We start from the raw sequence: 26,541 nt of genomic DNA, 5'->3' as shown, positions 1-26,541 counted from the left end.
CAGTAAAGGCATCACTTAGCAGACAATGATCACTGAAGAACCCCACCAACTGCTGCTTCTGTTGTTTCTTATTGGCTTTTAAACTTCAAACAAAAAATAATGATTTAAAAGTCAAGAAGCCATCCATTTCATGATAGATCCATTATCTTGCCATCTATATATTTAGTAGTAATCCTGATGTGTCAGTTTATTATGCGTTTTTCCCAGCTTCCCATAACCCTCATGTATAATATCCTTGCCAATTATTCAGGAACTATTATTAAGTTGCCAGTGTTTGGTTTGTACAACAAAGATGACAAGATTTTAGATATTAATATTCATTACCTCTCTACATAAATCTTAAGGATCATTTACATTTCTTCAGAAACTGATTTATTGATTCTCTTAACATATCTTAATTCCTAGATTTTCTTTTAATTGTCTTCATTACTGCATTTCATAACATACTCATTTCTGAGAGCAGCAAAATAATTTAGACACTGGAGGAGAATGAGCATCACCAGTTTGTTATAGCCTGGGTGCTCAAAAAAGTTAGAGAGGGCTAATCAGTGCTTCAGACACTGTTCTCTCCTTATGTCTTGCACAGACTGCCCAAGCCTTGTAAGAGAGCCAACCAAAATAAAGGCATTCCTGCACCAGAGCCCTTTCACACCCCACACCTGCACAGCAGCCCAAATCCATCTTTACCGGCACTGCCAGCTTTGCAGCAAAGCAAGGAACTTTTGGGCATATGTTCAAATTGGCTTCTGCTTTTTTAAGAGCTTGGTCAGTCCTAAGCTAGAAGTAGGTCAGTAGCTGAATGCATCCTGCAGCAAGATTTGCCAGAGCTCTTGTAACTAAACTAAGTCAGCAGCAGTGTGCTTACCCTCCAGAGGTAAACTCTGGAAAACAGGATAAATGGAGAGAAAATAGAGATTATACAGGCTTCCCCAGTAGCCTACAGAGAACATTCTAGGTTTATGAGATTAACCCAAAGCAGACCTCCAGCACACCTCCAGCACTCGGCCACTTCACCAAAAGACAGCTGTAGTACGCTTTTCAGGACAGAACTCTCATGAGGATACATGATGACTGCAAATAAAATCTAGTGGGCTGGAATAGAGTTTTAATCATTCTATTCACTGTTTTAATCCTGAAATGACCTCGCAACCAAAAATATCACCATGTTGTGTGAGTCTTAAGAAGTAAGAAGTTTGTGAGTAGGTGTGCTGAGGTATTATTCAAGCAGTAATACTAAATATTGTAATAGCAAATACTGATTCCCACAAAGTTAACTGGCAAAGATAAACAGCTTTTCAAACATCAGTGGGAGATTACCATCTTCACTACAAACGTACAAAAACATTCACAATCACAAATGGAAAGAGCAGAGGGAAGGGAATGAACATAAAGTTTACAACTGATAGTTATTTTTATCCTTTTACACATGAAGCCTGTGAATGATGATTTCATACATTCTGAATATCTCATTCTTTAATTTACCATAGTGACAGGAGACTCCCACATTTAAATACTTGTGCTGCTGCTGCCTTGCACTGAATGCTTCAGCATTCCTGTAACCTTTATAAGCTGCTACTGCAAAGTTCAGTCATTTCCTTGTATGCATTCATTATAACAAAAACACTCTAGAACGAGGACTGAAATGACAGTAATTCCTGGAAACTGAAGACTTAAAAAGACAACTTTCAGATTAATGAGAAGATTAACATCCGTATCTCTGAACAAATCAAAGGATCTTTTGACAAGGCTGTTTGCAAAAGTCTAGTCTGTCCCCACCCAGGGCTACCTTTGGTTACATTACACCCTGATTTCTGTGGCGTTTTATTAAACTAGGTTTTTATATGCCAATACCTGAAGGACACGTGATACTTGCAAATTTCCCTGAGGTACCTTCAGGGACACATTCGGGAAGCCAGGGCAAGTTAACCCATGCACCTCTGATTTTTGAAAAAAGCAGGCAGATTTGTATGTGTGCAGAGAATAGAAGTTTGCTAAAATCCAGTTCTGCCATACAGAGAAATGACATCACAAGCTGACATCACTCACTGCAGGTCTGGCAGCAGCTTAAGCAGAGGTTCAAAACCAAGCTTCAGAGCTTGCTTAGAAATAGCAACAATTATAGCTCTTAAACTATGATAGGAAATAAAATTTCAAATTAGCAACATCTTTTTCTCTTATCCACAGCGTCCAACAGGCATGAAATTCCTCTGGCTTCAGCTATCTTGACAGGATCTTAGCAACAATTTCCCTTCACATCATGGTACAAGTGGTTCTGAAACTACAGCAAAGGGAAGAGGAATAAAGCATGGGTTCTGCAGTACGTACATTCTGGTGGAAGTCTGTTCTTTCTAAAAGCAAGCCTTTCAGTTTTCTTTCTGCTTTCTGCCAAACTAAACAGGACTCCGTAAACATACTGACGCACTGGCCTATACAGAAGAGCAGCAGGAGGCAAGTCTTTGTTGGCTTCATCTTCTATAGAAACGGCGATTTTGATTTCACCCTTTGGCATGAAAGAAAGCAGAGAAATATGACATGTTACAGTGAACAAGAAGCATTCAGGTATGCACAGCAACCCAATCCAACCCTAATACACATCAAGCTAGTCAAGACAAATGTGGATCTCAGGGAAGGATTAGCCCAGCCTGCTTCATTTCCTCCAGATTCTGTTGCTTTCCTCTTTCCCTTCTCCATCACACACATATTTGTCTTAGACATGTGAGGATTAACTAAATATTGCTCTTTTAATACAGGCACTTGGAAAAACAGCACACACGGAAATAGAGCAAAGTGCTTTTAGACAGCCAAAGCACATTTGAAGCTGATCTAGATTTCAGGCAGTTATCTTAAAAAATATTCATGCTGTCTAAAAACACCAGTCTGACTTTTTGCTGCAGGATTTGAAACACTACTGGGGACTCACTGTAAAAAACAATGCATGAGCACACGTGGACAAAAACCACCTACCTGGGAATTGCTACAATAAGGCTAGATTTGAATTACTACAATAAGGCTAGGTTTCTACATGTATGTAAAAATTTAACATTTTATACCTTTTAAGAAAAAAAGCATGAAAGAACCTTCCAACATTTTCTCTCAAAACAGCAACACTGTTTTCTATAACTGCACATCCAAACAGGTTAAGATATTCTTGGAAAACAACTGACTGCACTGTCCCCAAAAATCAACCTTTATTTTTAACACTGACAAGAAAACACTCCATTGTGCTACTTTCTCTTAAAAAAAAAACCCTATTTAAACTATCCTAGTAATGAATTCTGAAGGTGACACCTTGAAGTGGTTACATTAGGATACTGTCAGGTTTAACTGGACAACATTATCTTAGATGTAAAGTTATGTGTCAAAGGTCTCTCCCAATAACAGCAACATAACCTGGAACATGTGTCCATTTCTAAAGAATCCCCATAACTCCACCACAAGGTTCAAGAGTTCTGCACTAGAGTCACAGAGACTTCCTGCGGCTCCAGGCTGAGCCAGAGGGCCTGGAAAGAGCCAGCAGGAAAGGCCCTGGGGGTGCTGGTGGCAGTGGCTGAACAGGAGCCCAGGCGGGTAAGAAGGACCAGGGCACCTTGGGCTGCTCAGCACTGGTGTGGCAGCAGGGCCAGGGCAATGCCCATCCCCTGTGCTGGACATGCTGGGGTCAGTTTTGAGCCCCTCACAACAAGAAAGAGCTTGAGGGGCTGGAATGTGTCCAGAGAAGGAAATGGAGCTGGGGAACGGGCTCAGCCTCAGGAGGGACCTTCTTGCTCTGCACAACTCCCTGACAGGAGAGTGGAGCCAGCGGTGGTCAGGCTCTGCTTCCAGGACAAAGGAAGTAGCTTCAAGTGGCAGCGGTGGAGTCCCCATCCATGTAGGGATTTAAAAGCCATGGAGATGCAGCACGTGGGGGCATGGTTCAGTGGTGGCCTTAGCAGTGCTGGGTTAACAGTTTATCTTGAAGATCAAGATAATCTTACTCAATGATCCTGAAGATCTTTTCTAACCTAAATGATTCTGTGATTAAACATCAAGTAGCATTTAAACATGCTAAGAATATTTGGCTATGCAAAGTGTGAAACAGAACTGGTATCAATGGTCATCACAGACTTTTTGATTCTTCTTCACTTGTCTTTGACAAAAAAGTGTAAGAACACGACAGCAACACGAGCTATGGTATAAACAAAGAAATGGGAAATAGGAAATCCAAACCTCAACCCTGATGCAGTAACTTTTAGTTTGATGGATTTCAGATCTGTCTGTGGTCCTTATTGTCCTGAAGAGGATTTTTAAGGTGAATAAAAGTTAACAGGCATGGGGACAGTGCCATTTTGCTAGCTGCTGATACAAAAGGGATTTCTTAGAGCTATTGTGTTTCTCTAGGGACCAGCTAGCAGTAATGGAAGGGATCAGACTGGGAGGGAAAACAACCTCAGTACTTTTGAACGCTGAAAATAGAGAAGACTTGGCACAGACACCAAAGCACATATGCAGGAATTTTTAGATGGAAATGGACTCTGCATAAACACACGCACACAGACATATACACCCGTGCATAGAGATACATACAAATAACTGCAAACAGTTGGGAAAAAAGAATTAATTTTGTAAATAAACACTTCTAATTATAGCCATCTCATATTTACTGGAACAATATACCATATCAGTGCTTAGAAAACGGGGGTAACAGGTTCAAACAACTAAAAAGTGACCAGAAGTTAGAGCATTAAAAAGGATGTAAAAATCTGACATTCTAGCCAGAAATGCCAGGGCAATTATCTTCACAGAATCATTTTCTCACAGTACCTCATTTTAAAATGTCATACCTTGGTTAGGACATGAAAGATGTAGGGATACATTAACCCCTTCTTGTGCCTGTGCTCTGCCACTCGTAATACTTCAGGTGCTACCGGAGGTAATGGAGGGGTGGTAATATCCATGTGGTTTCTGGTGGGCATAGACAACAGGCATGGGATTTGTGGATTACTGGTTTGATTCCCTTTGACATCAGCTGCCTGACTTCCTGAAGAAGCACTAGAGGAACCTTCTGCCTGTAACAGAACATACAAAATAAAGTCCTTTGGATGTGTCCAGAAACATAACAGGAGATCAACCAAGAGAAACAGCAAACTTCCTCCCTCACCCCTAATGAAAATAGTACATCTTCACATCACACTGTCACAGTGTGCAGAATATATTATCCAAAGCTGGCTGCAAGGTTTTCAGGAAACCGTCAGCCATTGTTTGCTAGTAGAACCAAATTACTAAGAAAATAAACATTAGGATAAAGCTTTTAACTTATTAACAGCAGCAAAAATTACTGTTTTCTAAAAATTTTAACTGCCTAATGCAGAAGTGGACTAATGGACTCCCAACTCCATGTGTTAACTGAGAGTCACATAGCCTGTAATTTATCTAGACTTCCATAAACATAGCCCTTCTTAGCTTGCAATTCCACTCAAAACAGGAGAAATTACATGGTTCAATTAAATAATATGTAAAATACATAGTGTCCAAACTCAAAACCTGGTAAATGCTGTTGGTTTTTTTGGCTGTTTGGGTTTTTTTTTTAACATAAAAGCTCTTTGTCTGAGAAGACTGTAAGAGAAAATGCTGAAGTTTTCTGACTGGAAAACTAAAGTGGCATTCTATTCCAGTTCTGGAAATGCAGTTCATAAACTTATGGGAAAAATACGATGCATAAAAATATACTGCAAACCTTCCAATCTTTATGTTGATTTCTCACAGATACAACAAAAAAATTTGCAGTTCATTCCTGAAAATCCTGGTCTTCAAAACCAAAAGCTGGTTATAGCTTAAGAGTTCATGTCAGCTTCATGCCTATCAATTATCATCGTGACAGTAAAAACTTTTGAGAGCAAAATTTCATCACTTGATGATACATCATGTATGAGTATTTTCATGATATCAGTAAAGAAGTTCACATGCTTCCTAAGACTTGAAAAGCAAGGCTGAAATGGAAATGGCCAAAGCATGAAATCCCACAGAACATGTAACATAAAAAATAGGCCCAAACAAACTCAGGTGGTTCTACTCAGACCCACGAAAAATTCAAACCTAAATCAAACAATGAAAAACCCACACAACCTCCAAAAGTCTTCTACAGAAAAGTGTAGGTAGTAAAAACAGGCTCTAGCAAAACAGCAAAATATCAAAGGGCAACCTTCTTTTCAGATGATGTTTTAATCACACAATCAAAGAGGGTGTTACTGAAAGATTGTATTTTAGTTGGTAATATAGGCTTCATTTGAGTTATAAAAATGAAAATATATAGATGAATTGGTTAAAACCTGTAAACCAGAACATTTCCAAAACAATATGCTTAATAACAAATGCTTTTATATCACAGCTTTTTAAAATCTGTGTTATAGTATCAAATATATCTATGTCAAGTTAAAGAATTTTTCCCTGTCTTCTACTACCCCAACAAGTCTAAGTCAGCAATACTGAACCACGGGAAGTTTACAGAACTATCAATTGCTGGGGGCACACAGGGAAGAAAACAAAACCCTCACATGACACCAATGCTTTCCCTGACTACAGTACCCAGGCTCTTTCTGCATCTGCTCCAGCAATATTCCAACACCTAAGCTGAGGAAACACCACAGTTAAAGGGTGATTCTTGTCTTTAGAAATATGCATCCAGCCAAATGAGAGGAGCTTATCTTTGTCATGTAGAATTCACACTGTGAGATAACTGTTTTTTGACATTTAATTTTGACATTTAAGTCAAGTGAAAGGAGTGTCAACATTGCTGCTACCTGCCTGACTCATGCTGGATTTTCAGCACTTCAGAAAATCACATAGCTCACTCACTTGAAATCTTCATAGAATCACAAACTGGAAGGGACCTTTGAGACCATCTTGTTCCACCCCTGCCATGGCCAGGAACACCTTCCACTATCTCAGGTTGCTCTGGGCCCTGTCCAACCTGGCCTTGGACACTTCCAGGGATGGGGCAGCTTCTCTGGGCAACTTCTTAAGGAAGTACTACCTCTTTTCTCAATCATTAATGTTTCACCTCTCCAGGAAAATTAGTTCATTTACAAAATGTACTCACAATCCTTCCTTTTGTGCTCAAAAGATACTTCTGCCTTCTCCAGCTACTGAGGGCTGACAAAGTGGTTTGATAATCAAAAACAAACAGGCAAGTAAAGCTCAGGAGCATTATTACATTAAACTGTATACATTTAAGTCAGCCTGTTCATACATCTCCTGGAAAGCTTAGTGAGTGCTCGTTCATCTCTGGCTCAGTGTAGGGACTGTCTCTGTGAAAGGATGCTTGGGGCTGGGAGACCCACAGGGCTGCACACAGGGCCCAGCCCAGCAGAGAAGAAAGGAATGTAATAGGTCAAATTAGCATTTGCATACAGTGACTAATCCCAGGCAGACACAGTTACAGGCACGGTCTGCAGAAATAATAACTCCTGATGGATGAAATCATCCACTTGATATTTTAAGCACAAAAGCCCAAGTTTACTGGAATTCCCATGCCAAAAGTACAGGGAAAATGTTCTGCTTGCTCACAGTGTAACTAACTCAAGATCAGGGTTTTTTGACAGAGTTAACATTTGGTGTACAGCTCTACCATTAAGACACAGATATTAAGTGCAAATGCTCTGAATGTTCTTTCCAAACACAGATCAAACTTGGAATAGAGATCATCATGTTCTTGATTTGAACATGGTTTGAAATCTCAAATTTAATAATGATAAATCTTTATCAAGGGCTATCTAGCCCATACTGAGTTAAACAGCAACACTAACTGGCCCCATGGAGCTACTTTACAAGTATTATGTGAAATTCCTACCATGCAGTTATAAAGGACTTCTAACTCCTCAGCTGAGTCCTAATGCACCTGCAGTGCCTGTGGCTGACACTGATGGTGTCAGAGCTGTGCTTACTCCACTGTGGGTTACAGGATATGGACTCTGACTCCATGGACACTCAGACTGTCACACTCCCTCCTAAAATTCCAACATGCACTACTGGAAGCCCAGAAAGCAACATCTGAGGGTGAGATTGTTGGCTAAGGGCCAAACAAAGTTATTGATTTGTTCCTGGTTTGTATCTAGTATTTTCTGAACCATCGTATTTCATGTTTGTATTTATGTATATGCTACAATGTCCTTGGAAAACTTCCTCCTTTATTCCAAAGTTGTTGTTTTGTAACTAACAAAGCGTACAGGTTTGCACTAAATACTATCAATATTGAAAATTCTCCTCCAAGTCTGCCGGAAAGTTTTAACACAAAGTAATAAAATGTGAATTTAAGGAAATACCTTTGTTTGGTCTCCCAGCTCTCCACGTGTTTGACCTTCTGACTGGGTTCCTGGCTTTTCCCAGCCTATTTTGTTCCCACTGACATGGCTGAAGGACAACAGAAAGAAAAACATCATGCTAAAATGCAGTTTGAGAGACAGTGAAATAAATCCTTGGTGTCTGTGACTGGAATTTTGGGCAAGATATTCTGATTTTAAGGGATGCTTTCTATTATAAATGTCCATTTGCAGGAGTCTTGGAAAAAATTCTGACATTCACATTACATTATGCTCAAATTTAAGATGTGTAAACAGTACAAGTTCAGTGAAGTTCTGTAGATTACAGCTTCTGAAATTTTAATGAATTCTACTGTGAAGCAGGAATATTTTTTATACAAAGTAAAGTAAAGGACTGGAAGGGTTTATGACATTTACCAAAACCTTACTCTCTCAATAAAACCTAAGGGCAGAAGAGGAAAAACACCCAACACTTTTTGGGTTTGGATTCCTGCTTAAGGAACAAAGCGATGAGATTGAACAATGCACCTGTCCGCAGTCACAGTGACCCAAAACTATCTTTTTAAGGTCTATCATATCACTGATTTGCAGATTTCTGCAGTGACGCTTGTGGGTTCCTTTCAGCTCAGGGTATTCAATGATTAATTCTATGATTCTTACTTTCAGGATACAGGTAAACTATTTTGAAAGTAAATTCATTTTAACAGAAGCTAAGTAAGCAAATATCCTCATGAGAAACTTACTTCACTGCACCTCCATTGCCTTCATCATTGTCAGAGGACGAAGATGTAGAAGAGGCAGGAAAATAGGTTGAATCCACATGATTAGGGCTCCCACTCTGGGCTGGATTTATTGGAGAAGACCGTTCATACAATGGTGTGTGTTTTCCTTCGTGAGGAATGTTACTGTAATTGTTCTGCTCAGACAGACTTTTTCCACCTGTTTCCAAGGTGATGGCTGGCTCAGAGAGGCTGTATGGGTATGGACCCTGGCCTTGGGCCCCACCCTGACTGGACATCTGCTGGGCCTAAAATAAAGGAATCTCTCTTGAGTGAAGGCAGCTAAGGCTTTGCTTTTAAAACAAAATACATTCTTTAATCAAGTGGCCTTTTCCAAATGTACGCATTGAAACTCAGCCATCTTGAGCATCCACAAAAACGGTTCCACCAGAGGCTGTAGCATCACTTTAGTTTCACATTTAAAATTCAGTCAGTGACTGCCCATACTGAAAAAGCTGGCTACACTTTTCCCACCTGGACTCCAGTTTGCTGAGCACAGCAGACCTCTCCCCACAGCTGCCCTCTCCCCAAGGAGCAGGGCAGAAGCTGTACTTACCACAGGTTTTGCTTGTAGTGAGGTCTGTGGAATGTTAAGCATCTGAGAAGGAACATATGGTGGCACTATCCCAGGCATACCAAACTGATTCGGTCTGGCTGCTGTATTGCACGGGAGGAGGGAAAAAGAGAAGGAAAAAAAAAAATGAAAAAAACCCAAGCACTCATGAAAACACTCAGTATTTGACACAAATGTTACCTTGTTTGTCCCTCTGCTTCTATGGTTTATTTATTCTTGTTCTGTTAGCATTACTGTTTTCTCCTATGCCTTAAAGTCAGTTTTATTCATTTTTACCTTTCAACAGAAATACTTTGTAGCTTGTGAAGTGTATTTTATGTGTCTCACCTTCTTTCAGATCTTTGTATCTCATTGCTGCACATTCCTATTTTGTCTGGGAATCAAAGGTAGCTTACAAGAAAATAAACCCCAAGACATGTCATAATGGAGACACTGCCAACATCACACAGATATAGAATGCTGGCATTTTGTCATTTGAATATCTGACCTAGAGTAGCCTCTTAACCCTTTGATACATGTCTTTGGAAGTAAATGAAGATACCCCAACACCTTCCAGAAGAGCAGGAAAAATCTGTGTCACTGTACTAGTATGGTAACTGAAGATCTTTAGAAAATTTCAGCTAAAATGACATTTTAGTGTTAAGACTAGGGCATGAGTAGGAAATCCTGTGATCACACATTTTAATTTTTAAGCCTTGAGAATAATCTGAAACTGCAACAATGTGTAGCTGCAATTTGAGCAGGTTTGTTATTACACCAAAAAATAAAAAACTATAAAGGAATTTCTAAAACATGTCAGCAAGGCCAGTGAGAAATAGTAAATATATTTTAATAACTAGAAATGGCAACTCATGAATGGGAGTGGACACCAGACTTCAGCTGTTCACAGCACCATTCTCTCAAGAGTCCCAATGCCAGAATGGATGCTGCAATACCCAAGAAGAAAAGTAATCCAGGTTGTTCTCTTTTGGAACAAGAACACAATATATTCTATGAAAACCTTCTTCTGAAACCTCATCTTCGCAGGTCAATGGGAATTGTCAGAAGATATAAACATTTTTGTAAGATGCTGCCACCGATACCATTTCTGATTTAGGGTTACCCCAGGTTTTAGTTAAAACAAAAGGCATGGTTGCTGTCATTACTTACCTAGGTAATGTGGTGGATGAAATGGCATAGGTTTATTAGTTGCCGAGTAATAAGCAACTGCTCTCTTAAACCGAGTAACTTTGTCATCTGTTCTAGACTAAAAAAAAAAAAAAAAATCTGTCACAAGCACATTCAGGTTTGTCACCTGCAGGTCAGCACAGGGCTTTACAGTAGATAATGTACCATATCTCAGAATTAATGCCTATGGACCCTCCAGGGCTGCAGCACTGCTCCAGTACAAGAAATGTTGTATCAACCCATGTAAGGGTAAAGTTTAAACATTTAGTCTTCATGTACAGCTGATTCTCAAAGGCAGTGCACACAGCTAGGCTAAAACCCCCTCTGGTTACCAAGAATTTAAAGCACTGAGGGTAAATGCAGTATTTTCACCCTCAGAAAGCACGGAACGTGAAATTAGGACAGCTGAGCCACTGCAAATATCAAGAGATTCCTATTATCAACTGATCAAATCACTATTTTATCAAGTGCAATTCTTCAACACAAATGTACAGCAAAATTGATTAAAAAAAGAAAACAAGACAACATTTGGCTTTATACTTTACCTGCGAATGCTGAAAAACATCTTTTGCTATGGCATCCAAATCAGTGGTGTCCTGAATGTTGCGGACGTAGTCGGCTACAGCTTTGATCACTACGTCACACGGCGGTAAAACTAACTGGTGAGCACGTACCTGTGAGCAAACATGGCACGTGAGCAGGGAACAGGGCACACAGCTGAACCCCCTCTACTGACAGCACCTGCAACAAATTCCCTGTGCCCACATGTACTAGCTCCTTCTGGGCCTTCCACTTTGTTTTTAAAATTTCACCTTAAACAGGGACTCACACAATTACAACTCACCTCTACGTAAACCTGCTGGTTAAGTATCAGCTCCAACAACAAATGTCAACAATGCTGATTCGTTTACTGCTTTCTAGTTGCACATTTCCTCCAGTACAAAATGTTTAATCTAATTCATCATACACTATAATCTTCACCATACATTCACATACATATGCCAGGAAATATTTTAACACAGTTTATTTTCTGAGTGTAAAGTGATAGTAGAATTGATGAAAAAGACCCATTGGAAACCCTGGACTTCCACCTCAGCATTCAATTGGTTACTCCTGAAAATAAATTATGTCTTGGCTTATGATTATGGGAATGGCTGCTCCTATGTGCCCTGTGTAATCCTCTGTGGGGAACAGAAGCTTCAGGCCAAGGAACCATCCTGGACCTCTGCAGAATTCCAGGCAGGGAGCAGAGCTGCCAGCTGGATCTGAAGAACTCCTCAACTATCAGCAGCTTCTGCTCCCACCCCAAGTGCTGCACAGGCTCACACAGACAGGAAAGAGGTCTCCAAACACATGTCCTACATTCTAGAGGAAGTCTGAGCAATTTCTAAAAATTCTGGCTGGAAGCTCTGCACAATTCTGAAGCACTCTTCTTGGGCCTATAGGAGCCGCTAAGTTTTTGCTTTTAACATCTCTCAATCTGTTTGCAAAATTCAGTGATTCAGAACCCAAGAGGTGACTATTACCATTTAACAGTTCTATTTTTAAGATTAAAAAAAAAATTAAAAAATCTTTATGAGTCTTTACTGCATTGTACACAGAGAGATCACACTTTACTAGAAAACAGTGCAATTCAGACTTGTCAGAAACATTTATGCAAAATTCTGACTAATACTTCGTTAGTTTTATCTTTGCAAATTTAAAACCCATATCACAACTCCTTTTCATTTTATATGGGGTCTAACATATATGATTATTTTCTTCCCTTCCCTTATCTGATCTACTTATGATGTGATTTCTTACACTGCTCTCTTCATATTTAGACCATGGAATTCTTGCCAGATACCCATTTTTAATTATTTCCTTCTCCTAATGTCTACTCTTTACAAATGTCAGGATACACATTCTATATCTGGCCATTCTCTACCAGAAATGAGCTCTATATTTTAGAAGCCTAAATTAAACCAAGAAACAGAATGGTTAAGGGACCCTGGTCCATCCAGTTTCACCCCTACCATTGGCATGGACACCTTCCACTATCCCAGGCTGCTCCAAGACCCATCCAACCTGGTCTTGGACACTTCCAGAGATCCAGGGACAGCCACAGCTGCTCTGGGCACCCAGTGCCAGGGCCTGCCCACCCTCACAGGGAAGAATTTCTTTCTAATAACAAACCTAAACCTGCTCTCCCCTTCAGATTAAGACCATTCCCCCATGTTCTATCAGTCCATGCCCTTGTGAAAAGTGGACAGTTAAGAACAGTTTTGTTTGGTGTAGTCAGTGGCAGGGTAATTATTTCTATCTCAGATACTAAAATCTAAGTTTACACTAGTGAATATAGACAACAATACTAAATATAGATCACACTCACATGTAAGTTTAGAGTCACAAATATTGGTGATGAACTTTTGCCCACATTTGCCAGAAGGAGGAATAGATTTTCTTCTCCCTGGTAATCCAAGTCAGCTGCTGAACACCTCCCATTTTCCTCCTATGTGTAACAATTACCCATCTCTGAAACAGCTGAATCATTCAATGGCTGTGTCATGCTGGATGTGCTCTCTGCAGAGCCCTTGCAGAAAGCCTGCGCTGCTCCCTGAGTGTTCCTGCAATCTCTGCTTGGAAATACAGCGGATGACAGAAGTAAGCAATCTCCCGTTAATTTATGTGTTCTCCATGATGGCAATCTTGAATAAACCATATAAAGCTGGCATCACAAGAAGACATCACATCACTTTGGCACTAACAGCCAGCTAAAGGCTGGAAGTTTGAAGCCCAAGTGAGGCCTAACAAGGGCTCACTTGGCATACTGCTCCCACTGAGCTGCCTGTAAACAGCCTCAAGATCTCACTAGAGCATACTCTTAAATCCTGAAGTGAGATGTTCTGGAAGTATGTTTTATAGACCTAGAGACATCTCACATATTTGGACTTTCTTCTATTGCAAAGACACCTAGTGCAGATGTGAGATCATCCTCAAAACTAAGAATATCATGACCAATGCTATACAAAATTCTGAAATGAAAATTGTGAAATAAAAAGTACTTTCCTGATATTAAAGAATAAAATATCATTCTATTAATTTCAGAACTTTCCAGAAATCTAAAATGTAGATCTTCTACTGAAACATAACGAATGTTTCTAATCCTGTGTGCATTAAAATACAAGCTAAGTCTTACTGCATGTTAGGGCTAGGAGAAATTCAGACTTGCAGCAGAAGTTACAGAGCATGTGTTGGTGGTTCAAACTTACTTTCAGCGTCACACAAAGCATTTTAGAGCAAAAGCAGCAGCATGTTTTACCAATTTCTTATTAGGAGTTACTTTTGTCCCTTATCCTCTAGAGAAACATTTCAGACAAGCAACAACACAGAAAATCAATTTTGGAAGGCAAACATGGGGATCGGTGCCATACTTGCAGGCAATCAGGTTGGAGAGCTTACACCTGAGAGGAGGCCAGTTTCTTTGCTAGTTGTAAAAGGACTCCTTCAGTTTGTGACAGAGCACTGACAAAAATCACAGGTCACTTATTTGTGCACTCTGAAAAGACTAAGCGGAGAAAGGCAATGAATTCTATAGGGGTATTTGTCAAAATGAGTAGCATTACAAACATAGAAACAGCAAGATAAAAATGTCTTGTGTTTGACAAAATAAACTTGCAAAAATGCTTTTTTGGAAGAGAACAGACTCACATAAGCACAACTCCACGGGATGATCAGGATAGTGTAGAAGTACCTAAGCTACACTTGGGAAAAGCTCCCCAGCGCTGGGAACACCTCAGCGGCCCACTGTCTTCAGGAAGCAAAGCCTGCAGAGACTAATCAACACCCCATTTACTACTGTGCCTGCTGGAAACAGATAATTGGTTCAGTTTCATTTTCAAAATATTAAAAAAGAGACCTTGAACATTCGGTTGCTGTGAGGGAACACACAGGGAACATCTTTTTTCCACTGGTGAGTGAAAAGGCTGAAGATATGAAGAGGAACATGAATTATGTCAGAACGCAAAGGAGAGAGCAGAACCACAAGCCAAAGATGTGACACAGACAGACTTCATGAGACCCGTGGACAGCCCAGCACACTCCGAACCTGAGGGCTGGGCTGCCATCCAGAACTCCCTGACAAGCTGTAGGGATGAGCCAACAGGAACCTAGAGAAATTCTATAGCTATAGAAGTGAAGCCTTGCACCTGGGCAGGAATAACCCCTGGCTACTCCACAGGCTGCAGGTGTGCCAAAAGGGACCTGCAGCTGGAAGACGCAGCAGACTGAAGAGGAGCCAGGGGCACCCGGGGCTGTGCAGCAGGAGCACAGCCAGCAGAGCCAGGGATCCCACTCCTCAGTGCACAGCACATGCACTCCAGAGCACTGCACTCTGTCTGGGGCTCCAGCCCTGTGTCAGAACAGTTGAGCTGGTTGCAGGCCACCCAGACTGTCAGAGAGGAGCAATTGCTCTGGAGAAGGCTGAGGGAATGGGGCTTATCCAGTGTGGCAAAAACAAAGCTTTGTAAATACAGCCTTCCACTACCCACAGAAAGGTAACTGAGCACAGGGAGCCAAGCTCTTCACAGCAGTATGCTGTGCAAGAGCAAAAGACACCAGACATACCCTGACACAAGAAGGGCTCAGCATACAAGGCAAAGCATCTTCACTGTTGGGGCCATGAAACCACAGGGCAGGTTGCCCAGACAGGCTGTGCAGTCTCCAACCTTGCAGATTTTCAAGATTAGTCTAGGCAGTGCCCTGAGCAATCTGCTCTTACCACGCTTTTCACAGGAGGCTGTACTAGATGACTTCCTGAGATCCTTTCTGACCTGCATTATGATGACCCTTAGCATCAAAAACCCCACGAACAACAAGGCACTTACTTGAAGTATATCCTAATAGTGTCACCTTTGTCATCGGAGAAGCAGCAAATTACCTAAGCACCTACTTCAAATATTGGTCTCCCTCTGGCAAACACCCTCGGAAGTCAACAAACAGCAAGACGGGAATTTGCGAGAGAGATTCAGAGAAGAAGCCTAACCTGCATAATCTGGATTGCTTTCTAGAAGCATCTTTGCCTCTCCACTGAAATGGAACAATGAAGGAAATGGAGTTTCCCTGCATACTCTTCTTATTTAAAAGGGAGACTGCATTAAGCTTTGTTTCTAAGGTTACCTTGTGAATGAAGAGTCAGCACTTCTTCCATGGTCTGTGCTCCCAAATAGGCACCAATTCCTTCCAAAGGTAAGAAACTGCCCTCCCAAATTCATTCTGACAGTATTACACATTGATCTTGAAGCTCCACACTGTAACCAGTTTTTCCAGAATAAGAACCAAATTGTCTTTGTCTTAAAGATAAATCTCAAAGCACACAAATAAAAAGCAGGGTAAGATAATGCTGGTTTACAAACAAGGTCTAACAATAAGATGATTCCTCAGAAAATCTATCAACTCTTCTTGTTTCAAACCCCTGATTAGGGTGGTCATTTTAGTGAACTCTGACCTCAGGTAGGTGACAGGACTCAAGTGCAGGTCTGCACTCTGATGGGATTTTTCCACAGGGACATTTGGGCAAATGAGATCCTGACTCAGACCAGGTCACAGAGCCAGCTTTTGATTCCTTCTCCCTGTTGCAGCAACAGCAATTCCTATCTCTTTTTTTTATATTTGGTCATGGAATCTTCCCAGTTCTGTTAAGCTGACAGAAATTGTTGGTGTCTGATGAAAGTCTTTTCATCCAGCACATAGAGACCTTGTCCTGACTCTTGGGTTTATTTCCTTCCAGATGTTAAGGTACGGATTCTTCCGTCAGGCTTTTAATTTTCCTCCCATCTTCCCATTTCTACTCAGCTGTTCCTGGATGAACACCCCTCCAATAAACACAGAGGTAGGGGTTCCTTTGGTTTATTTTTTTCCCCTCCCCAAGGTGACTCCAGGGGAGACCCAGCAATTTCTACCAGCAAAGCTGGTAGTTTCTTTTTTAAGTTATCCTTTTTCACTGGTGAACTGGCAAAGCTTCTCTTGCAGGAAAAGTACCTCTTTTGCTACAGCATAATAAAATATTGAAAGAGAATGCAGGAAATAAACTGTATTTTATTAACTGTCACAGTTCTCCCTGAAAAGCAACAAATCCAGCCACTGGAACAGAATCTGTCAGCTTTGATGCTCAAGACCATACTGCTCTAAAGACAAAAGATTAAAATCTTTACACAATGAGAAAAAGCTTTCCAAATGCTGAGCTGAATGAGGTGTGGGACTGAAGCCCTTGGTTCCTGAGCATGAAGAACACTCAGCTGTGACTCTAAATAGACACAACAAAACAAAGTTTGTAAGCACAGCCCAAGAAGGACATCCTGGGGTAACGCAACAACTTCCCCCTCATTTTGAGGTTTCATGAAGACTTGTGCTTTTTGGGCGTGTTCTGAAACTACTCCTTGCTATCAGCCTTGTGGTTAATAGAAATGTTTTTTAGGTTTTTTTAAGCATTCATAAAATTTACAAGTAATATTGCTTTGCGCACAGCTCCACTGAAGATATCCCTACAGAGAGGTGTGGTGACATCACTGATATACTAGCATGTCAAGGAAATTCAACTCAATTAAGAGCTCCAGAAACAAGTCATCATTTCAAACCATGAGCACTGTAAAATTAAAGCTGAAACAAACAGGCAGTTGTTCCATTACCAGTAACTAAAGAAGACTAGTTTGCTGCAGATATGTTCTTCTACCTAACAGCCCTGCGAGGCAGGAGACAGAGGTGCTGTGCTCAGTTTGGGGCTGTGCACTGAACGAATGGCCAGCAAGCTGCCATGAAATTCAACAAATCCTGTGTTGTGATAGTCTTTCCTCAGGCAGGGCACTCATCTGGGACTTTGCATTGCTCACAGTGCAGCAGTTTTCACGGAACCCTTAACAGCCAAACAGGAACTGCTTTCATATCTGGTCACATTGGCCAATAGATAAAATCCAGCAGGGAGGACTGCCTATGGCAGGCCAGGATGCTCTGAGAGTACATATTTCACTTCCTTGGGATGCCAGCCACAAAGTCCAGTTGGCATTTCCACTGAACAGGTACATCTAGATGCAAAGATGACATATCTAACTTTCCCTTGAGTAATTCAGTATAAATTCTGAGGGCTTTCCAGAAGGTCTAGGTGTCTGAAGTCATAATCTGACCTGACTGACAAATAAGTCTACTCAGGCTAGACCACTGGAAAGAATCACCACAAAGTTTACCAACACTTGGCAAAAGCTGCTACATTTTAACCTCTTTAATAAAAAATGAAAATACAGGCACACTCACTCATTTTTTCACCTCAAACTTTAAGAGGAAGGAGCAAACATGCATGCAGGCTTTGTTTTGCCACTAGAATGTGCTGACACTTACCTTTCTAAACACCAGAGCGGCAGCAAAATAGAGGATGAGTGTAACATCAAATGTCACAGCTGTTCACTAAGCAATGCATGTGCAAGCCTTGAAAATTCTGCTGAAAATCTGGAATTTTGTTTCAAATTCTACCGTTGGCAAAACAAGTTTTCAAGGCTTAATAAACTTCCAGAACAGAAGGGGAAAAACCCATCTATTTTTGCTGTAGAGATAACTAAGCAGTCTGACAGAATTTACAAAAAGCAGATTATTTGCTACATGGTACACCTTAGGAGAAAGGCAAATATATATATATATATATGTCATGGCAGAGAGAAAGGTCACTATGATCCCATTCTCTGATGTGTCCAGTTTCCCTTTTATAGCCCTCTACGAGGCAAGTGTGATGAAGCAGCAGAACACACATGCTGTAAACTAAGAGCATCAGGCAATTTACTTGTCTCAACTCCCCCCCTTCAAACCTACCAAAGGCCACTTTAGCTTTCTCGTGCAATCTGTTTTCCAGCATATTTACACTTTAAATACCAAAAACAGATTATTACACAAAAACTCAGAGCAGCAGAAAATAAAACAAGATGTTAGAAAGATATACAGCTCATTATTTTTGATAGCTGAAGAACATGACAAAACAAAAAACTCTCCTTTTCAAGAAAGAGGAGAACAAGAGGCTGCATTCTGCAAGCCAAATCACACTGGAGCTCTGACTTGTACAGCTGAAGGGCACTGAGGGGGATCACACAGGCTAAGTTTAGCCTTGTAAGGCCAATGACCCCAGGTATCACCTCTGCAGCCAGGCACTGGGACACTTTAGGGTGACTGAGCACAAAGGCCTTGCAGAGCTGCTTTCAATTAAGCTATCACATTGCTCTAGTTAACCAGTAGTATTGATTTTAGCTTAATTTCTCCTAGTTATATTAAATTTGTACCTTAAGTGAAGCTAGTGGATGTTCTGGACCAAGTAAACTCCAATGAAAGGAAGCCAAATCTTCATCAGGTAGAATATGATTACCTGGAACATAATGCAGAACTCATTTAAGTGCACTGTAAAACATTACACGGTTTCTACATACAGCAAACAAATCTGCAGTCAGTCCTCAACTCCTGATCAAGAGGATTAACAGATTAAACTTGCAGATAGCATTCTGTTACTCCAGAAAAACCTAATTAGCATGCTACTGCTGCAGCAGCAACAGCTACTTGGTGTGTTGAGGACCACTCTTCCATGAAACCAGTTCACTTACACCAGCAACAGAGCCAGGCACAACACAGAGTCCACCTCAAGCCAGTGTGTCCTATTAGGAAATCCTCAACGGATTTCACACTGCAGGTGCAAGAGAGTAAGAGCCTGTTCTGTTGCTCCCTGACACATGCTAGTAAGGCCTTTCTGCAGCCCAGCACGTGCCATTAGTGATCCACATGGGAGCTGCCTCTGCAACCTGCACTCTGCTCCACTGTGCAAGCATGGGTCAAGCAGCAAGGCCAGACCCAGGTTTATCTAACTCTCAGGAACACCAGCAGCTCCAGTGACACTTAGCAGATCCCCAGTTCCTGAAGTTTCTTTTGATGATCTGACCAGGTCAGATGGGACCTTGGGCTGTCAACAGGGAAGGAATTGGGAAATTATTCTGTTGTTTCCATGGACAGAGATAAGAGACTGTATTTACCACACTGCTCATACCTAATGGAAGACCACCTACATTGTTGTTTTGGTTTTTTTTTCCAAAGCACATCACACTCAAAAAAAAAATTATTACTAGGAAGCATTTAAAACATTTGTATTAATCAAAGACGTAACTAATCAACCTCTGAGGGAGTTCAGTGGCTGTGTACCCAAACTTTACAAAGAGCTAAACAGAATGTGTTAACACAATTCTGGCAGAAAACTTCAGGATCTATTCAACACCTGGCTTTATGGAGCAGCAGTTTATTAGTGAATGCACTGTTCATAAAGAATACGAAAAGATTCTCTGAATATTACAACAGTTGTTTTCTTTCTTGGTAGTTTGTTTGTAAAATCATCTAGTTTGCTCTTAATGCTTCTTAACCTGCAAAGCCAGGCAAGCTGCCTGGTGACAAGCAGACGTCCTCTCAGAGTGGAAAGTCTTTGTGTCCAATCAATACTTCACCCACTACTGAGATCTCCAGCAAGGAGATGTTATCATTTTTTTTCATTAGGAGCTAAACTTTAATCTCACATCAGAAAGATTCAACAAGTTTGCATATAACAGCCACACTCACTAATCTGGTCAAGGTAAGATTAGACAGTCTTTCTAGTACAGGCCTGCAAAAATCTACTGTAGCCAGAGCAGGACAATTCTGTGATAACTGACAATCACTCCTGCAGATGCTACCTTTTAAAACAGTCAGGGCCTCTCTCCCTTCCACCAAAACACCAATTTTGTTTGGTCTCCATCTGTCACTGCAGTTAATTCATCCCCCAGAACACATATAGGCAGTGTTCAATCAATTCTCACCATGTACACTGAAATGCAGCAGTGTCTTCTGTGGTCCAATTAAGAAGTGATGCCTGTACTCACCTTATGTAGTTCTAAAATTTTACTGAGGAGCAGAACAGGATTCCATAACTAAACATGTTACAAAGTGCTGTCACAGTGGGAAAGAGATCAGCGTTACATAAGCAACCTCTATTTCTTGACCTGGCTGAACAAACTCAACATATATTGATTTTTCCCGATTTAATGGCTTATTTTAGTGTATGCCTTAGGTTTTTTTTTAAAGCAATTAGATACTAATTGAAGTTGCTGTCCTTTCTAAAGAGTTCACTGAATTGGAGCCTGTATCTCACACTGGATTTGTTTTTCTACTTGCTGAAGCTTGGGTGCTTATCTTTTTGAAAATTATTCTGAAGTATTTGAGTCAAAAGTTACAAAATAACCCAATTCAACTCCCTGTCTACATCAGCAGCAATTAGAACAGAAATTTTTAAGAGCATGCTCGGAGGATGCAGTATCCAGGCCACATTTTAACCACCCATTCCAAGAATACCCTTTATATTACAATGCTACAACTATAAACCCCTTCCAGATGAGAACTGTAAGAAGGAAAAAAAAAAAACTGTAAACCAAGCCAACCAACCACAGTGCACACAGAACCTCATCTGAAAGCAATCTTTACAAGTTTGCCTTGTTGATACAGTCAGAAAAATATTTTGAGGGAATATTTCAATAGAAACTTTATCCCTGAACAGAACTCAATCCCAAATCACTTGCCACTGAGATCAATTTTTTAACTGCACAGTTCAGAGTCATTCCTCAGGCATCTCCAACTGTTCAATGTGAAACTGAAACTTTGAGGATGATTTTCCTTTTTCAGCATTTCTCAAATTAATTCTTGGAGTTAATGACAAGAAAGATTCTGAACACAAAGAAAACTTCAGTTTTCTGGATAGAGGGAAATACATCTGCAGCCCTAAAGCTGAATATGGATATCACAGCTACAGTGATAGTTTGGGCCTGCTGGAATTGCAAACATTAAACCAGCAACTTAACTGTAATTATTTCAGAACACATTCTTTTATTCCTACACAAAGTACTAGCATGGGGAGTTATATTGCTGTACCCAGAAAAAATTCACATGCCTTCCCATGTCATCAAATGCTCACTCATTCCTTCCCATGGTGCTTTTCTTTATTCTATTTAACACAATCGAAAAAGATTCAAAGAGGCCACAGGAATAAGGATGGAATAACCTGTGATGCCAGAGAAGTCCTCATATATTCAACAAAAACATAAAAAATTATATTAGAAAATGAGCCACTCTAATTTAAACACATTCCATGCTTCACGCACCTATATGCATATAGGAACCTAGTATTCCATTAAAAAAAAAAAGTAAAAAAAAGTTACTGTATTACCAAGGTTGCAAAAGTTAAAACATGTTGCCCATACTTCAAGCCAAACTGTATCTGTTTGTTGTCAGCTTATATAAACACTTCCTATCCAAATACCTAAGGTTCCTAAAATTCACTCATATAAAAATAATAAAAAAACTCTAAGCACAGGAAGATCTTGAGAGTATCTTCTCTTCTAACCCTGATTTCCATGAACTTTATTCTGCTTACTCATACTGAATACATACACATAAGAAATGCAAAGGAATACTCAGAACTAAACTTGTAGCTGACCTGGGGGTTTTTAACCTTTGTACTGATTTGACAGGGAGGGAGGAAAGCAACCAAATCTCTCTAGAGTAATCACATGAAATTACCTCCAATTTCTTTCTTCTAAGAACATGCTGAAAACTATTAGGTCATGAAACTCAAGAGAGAAAAAACAACCAAGAGTTTCCTGCATAAAACTGCAAAACCTTCAGAAACTTTATCAGAACTTATCTCACCTACTGTTTGATATAAGCGAGCAAAGCCCCAGCAGACCATGCAGCTGGAATTGTGTGGCAACTTAAAGCCACACTTCCATGAAGTCCATAAAGCATATCTGCAACTGGGAAACTGCTTTTCCAGCAGTAATTATTACTCACTGAACTGGCATGCTCTAACTTATTTATAGACTCCAAAACAAAGCCAAGCAACAGTCGTCTGTCATGCAATTCCTGCAATGGCAGCTCAGCCATCTTTACTATTGCCTTCCCTCCCTACACCTGTGCAGACAGGAAAAACAAACGACAAAAAGCAAGTCCAACTAGTCAAATACTTGTGGCTGTCTACTGCAAGATCCATTGGATCTTTCCTTCTTAATATGGAAGGTGCCTTCCTGGACTGGGAACCATGTTAAAGACCACTAAAATATTAGCATTTAAAACAGTAACACAAAGCCTCTCTCACTGAGAGCTTTCAAAGAAGTTTTATTCCCCTATCCTGTAACCATTCTTAATTTGTTTGCACAGCATGACAAGATTGAGAACATGGCTGTTCCCAAAAAGCATTTAGAATGCTATTATAAATAAATCTTATTCATTGGAGTCAACTTTGTCAGTACTTAATTCACTCTTCTGTCTGAAAGAGTATGACAGTTATTCTCTACCACTGCTATGGAAATAGAGTGTGTTAAAACTCTCCCATTTAAGCAGAAAAGTGAAACTGGAGACATTCCCACCTATGCTACTGAGTATGAGAAGCTCATGGGCATGAGAAGCAGGAATGCTAAGAAAGTATACAGCCACAACCAATGGAACGGTACAATGTCAGTCACTTGTGCTTTCAGAAATGTGGAGTTCCACTCAATTATAGCTCAGCATATTTCTGTTGCACCTGACATGCTGCCATATTTGTCCAATACTCATTTCTGAGGGGAAAAAATGCCCCAGCAAACCAAGCACCTTCACTCCATAGGTGTTATTTTTAGGTAGAATTCAGGACAAAAGCATAATTCCCGTCAGGAAAGTGTACCACTGAAACTAGACCTCATACACTATACAAGACCCAAACTAGAACCACAACTGTCCTGATTTCCCCCACCCACAGAGAACATTCTGGCTAAGCAGAGCTCAGCTGAACCCTTGCTTTCAGGTCTTCTTTCTAGACAGCCACAATTTGCATTGCTCTAAGGTTTCTATAAACTGGGCATGTCTGACCTCAAACACACATCCAGTCCACCTCACACAGCAGGAATGTCTGGAACAAAAGGATGCCTTTCCCCAGGTACTCAGTAAAATTACACACACATTATTTTAAAACTGTTAATAGCAACTGAAATCATACAGATGACTAGCAGCATCTTCACTTACCTAAAAGAGCAGCAAAAATAGGAAAGCGATTTGGATTCAGGTCCAGTTGCTTGGCAACTTCATGCATTAGGTATTGGCTTGTTGTGAGGCTTTTCCCATTCCGGCTCAGTTTTAGGGCATGGGCACTGAAATAGTAAGGGATGTTGCACAATGCATAATCGGAGTCATATGCAACCAAACCATGGAAACCTTTTTCTCTGCAGAAAGCAATTACTTCTTGATGATGATCTTCAATGCTCTGCGCAACCTATAGTAGAAGATAGAGCAATTAGCTTCAGTGTAAATGGAAGCACTGATTGATCACAACTATTATGATATAGTGGGTCATTCTGAAACAATACATGTGAATTTAAAATACTCGAGATATTTTTTAAGTAATTAAAAAAATCCAGTGATGCAGCACATACAGACAGGACCTAAGGAGCACTTGGAAGCACAGCACACACTTCTGGAAGCCTGTGTGCTGCAGTGGCATTGTGTACTAGTGAACTCATCTGAAAAAACTGCTTATTACCAGAAACACTTGAACTCTGAAGACATTACTGTTCCAGTGTCTGTACCAGCTCATGGGAAAAGCCTTGAGGATGTGGGTACTCCAGCAGTTCAGCACACAAAGATGCCCCCCATGATCAAACTAACTCATGGTACCTTTTAAAGTTTTTTGAGCCTCTTTTAAACGGGCCAAACACAACCACAGATGAACAGAGATAACTTCGTTGACCTTTCAAATGCAAACCTTGCTGTATTAAGCCAACTTTTTTCTCATTTCCACCTTCAGCCTAATCCCTTCAGGCACAACTGAATCTGATGGTGCAAACTGCTTTGAGTTTTTAGCCCAAACTTCACCTCTCTACTCCTGTTGCCTAGCAAAGCACATATTTTAGGCTACAGAAATCAGATGACTTGAATAGACATGTGCAGGAAGACATGGGCCAATGCCTAATGTTGGATATATAAAAGGAACCCTTTCTAATCAGGAAGCTTATACTGAAACTGAAAGTCCCATGAGGACAGGCCAGGACCCACAGCCCTGCATTCCAACATACCTTCAGAATTGGTACAATCAAAGTATGCATACAAGCACACTCAACAACAGCCAGCTGAGGAAAGCGGAGGCGAAGGGATCCCTTTGGATCCCTAATGCTTCTGCCATCCACAGACATAATACACATTCAGCGACACAGAAATCCTCTTGGAAGTTGAGTATTGATATAACCCATCCTCACCGAGTAAACCACTTTAACAACAATATAGATAGCAAGTTATCCCAAAAAAGACTAGTACAAAACTATTAGCTTCAGTCTCCACAGCATACATTAATAACCATAGCCTTCGTGCCAGCAAGGCTATTTATTTCCTCTGCAGAACAGGAGACAAGGTCCACAGCCCCTGCAGTCACCCACAGCAACTTTACAGTGACCCTTCCTCTTCTACTCAAGTCTTGCACTTGCTGAACCTGATGCTGAACTACCATATTCCAGAGAGGTATGTCAAATTTTACTTCTCCCATGCACTTTTGTGAGATGCTCCCTTTCAAGCCAGACCCTGAGCAGCGAAACAGTCAGCACCTCACCTGCTCCTGCAACCAAAGACCAGCTCACTAAGCTCTCCCTACTACTAATCCTACAATCCCATAGTCTTCAGAAAATGTTACTTCTTCAGAAACTTCCTCGAGGGACTGTTTTTGAAATTTACTTTGTTTGTGAGAAGAACACACACACACACACACACTCATTTTTCTCACAATGATGCTGCCCTCTAGCATAAGGTGTGGGAGAAACCATAAACATTTCTGGAAAAAATTTAAAGACATCAGATTTACATAGTTCCTAACTAAAGGAAGGCAACTTAGGCTTTACCCCACCCCCACCCACCAGTCTTCACAGGTTTTAAATTAGAAAAATCCCTCCGATGTTTTTTAATTAAGGGTAGATAGATTTAAATTATGTCCATATCTCTAAACCCAACCTCTCTGCATGCACAAGCAGCTCTGCTCTATAAAAAACCAAGTGAGAACTTCTTCTGCAGCACTAGGTGTGACATGGGTGTGCAGATAACGCATGAGGAAGCTCTGTGTGCAGCTCCTCTGATTTTTTATGAGCTATTTCCTCTACCTCCACAGCCTGTAGTTCCCACCCCATTTTATAGAGCTCTTTAACCCAGCATAAACCTGCTGTGTGCTTAGGGAATACCAGAATCCATGTTCAAATAACTGAACCATCACAAGGAAAAGAGTGGTATTTACCAAAGTACAGTTAACCCACAAAGCTCTAACAAGATGGAAGTAAGAGATATATCTCATGGCTCTCACAAATGCAGAGGTACCCAGAAACATGCAGGCTTCAAAAGCTACCCCGGGAGAGGGATGTGGTGGAAATCACAGTCAGGAATTTGGAACCATTCTCAAGTCTAAATCTTGTGTAAACATTAATGGTGCTGGCTCAGAAAGAGAGAATCCTGCTGGAGTAAATACACATGAGCACCTTAAGGTACTGAGAACAAAACAGTCCCCCCAAGTATTAGAGTTATTAAGAACTCCACTGCCTAAATATTTAAATTTTAGCAAACCTACTTAGCATAAAAGTTTCTTTTAAGAATTATTCTCCTCAAACTGAAAACCACCAGGTCACAATGAAACGAAGAACCCGCAGGATAT

At 40.6% G+C, this 26,541-nt stretch overlaps 1 protein-coding gene across 2 annotated transcripts in view; it reads right to left on the bottom strand.

The window, feature by feature from the left end:
• The window catches only part of FAM120A (family with sequence similarity 120 member A), a 48,533-nt gene that overhangs the window by 17,935 nt on the left and 4,057 nt on the right, over nt 1–26,541 (bottom strand). For both annotated transcript variants that reach the window (XM_054640384.2, XM_054640385.2), the window contains exons 2-10: nt 23,886–24,132; nt 19,109–19,191; nt 11,360–11,488; nt 10,797–10,893; nt 9,630–9,730; nt 9,038–9,321; nt 8,298–8,385; nt 4,821–5,045; nt 2,326–2,500 (exon numbers count right to left, since the gene is read on the bottom strand). In XM_054640384.2, coding sequence (XP_054496359.1) covers nt 2,326–2,500; nt 4,821–5,045; nt 8,298–8,385; nt 9,038–9,321; nt 9,630–9,730; nt 10,797–10,893; nt 11,360–11,488; nt 19,109–19,191; nt 23,886–24,132 — 1,429 coding nt within the window. The remainder of the gene's footprint in view (nt 1–2,325; nt 2,501–4,820; nt 5,046–8,297; nt 8,386–9,037; nt 9,322–9,629; nt 9,731–10,796; nt 10,894–11,359; nt 11,489–19,108; nt 19,192–23,885; nt 24,133–26,541) is intronic.

Source organism: Agelaius phoeniceus, chromosome 11 (assembly GCF_051311805.1).
Source record: "Agelaius phoeniceus isolate bAgePho1 chromosome 11, bAgePho1.hap1, whole genome shotgun sequence".
In the NCBI taxonomy this organism is placed as follows: Eukaryota; Metazoa; Chordata; class Aves; order Passeriformes; family Icteridae; genus Agelaius; species Agelaius phoeniceus.
Note: the sequence above shows the minus strand (reverse complement) of the source record. Positions and strands in the feature narration are given on the sequence as shown.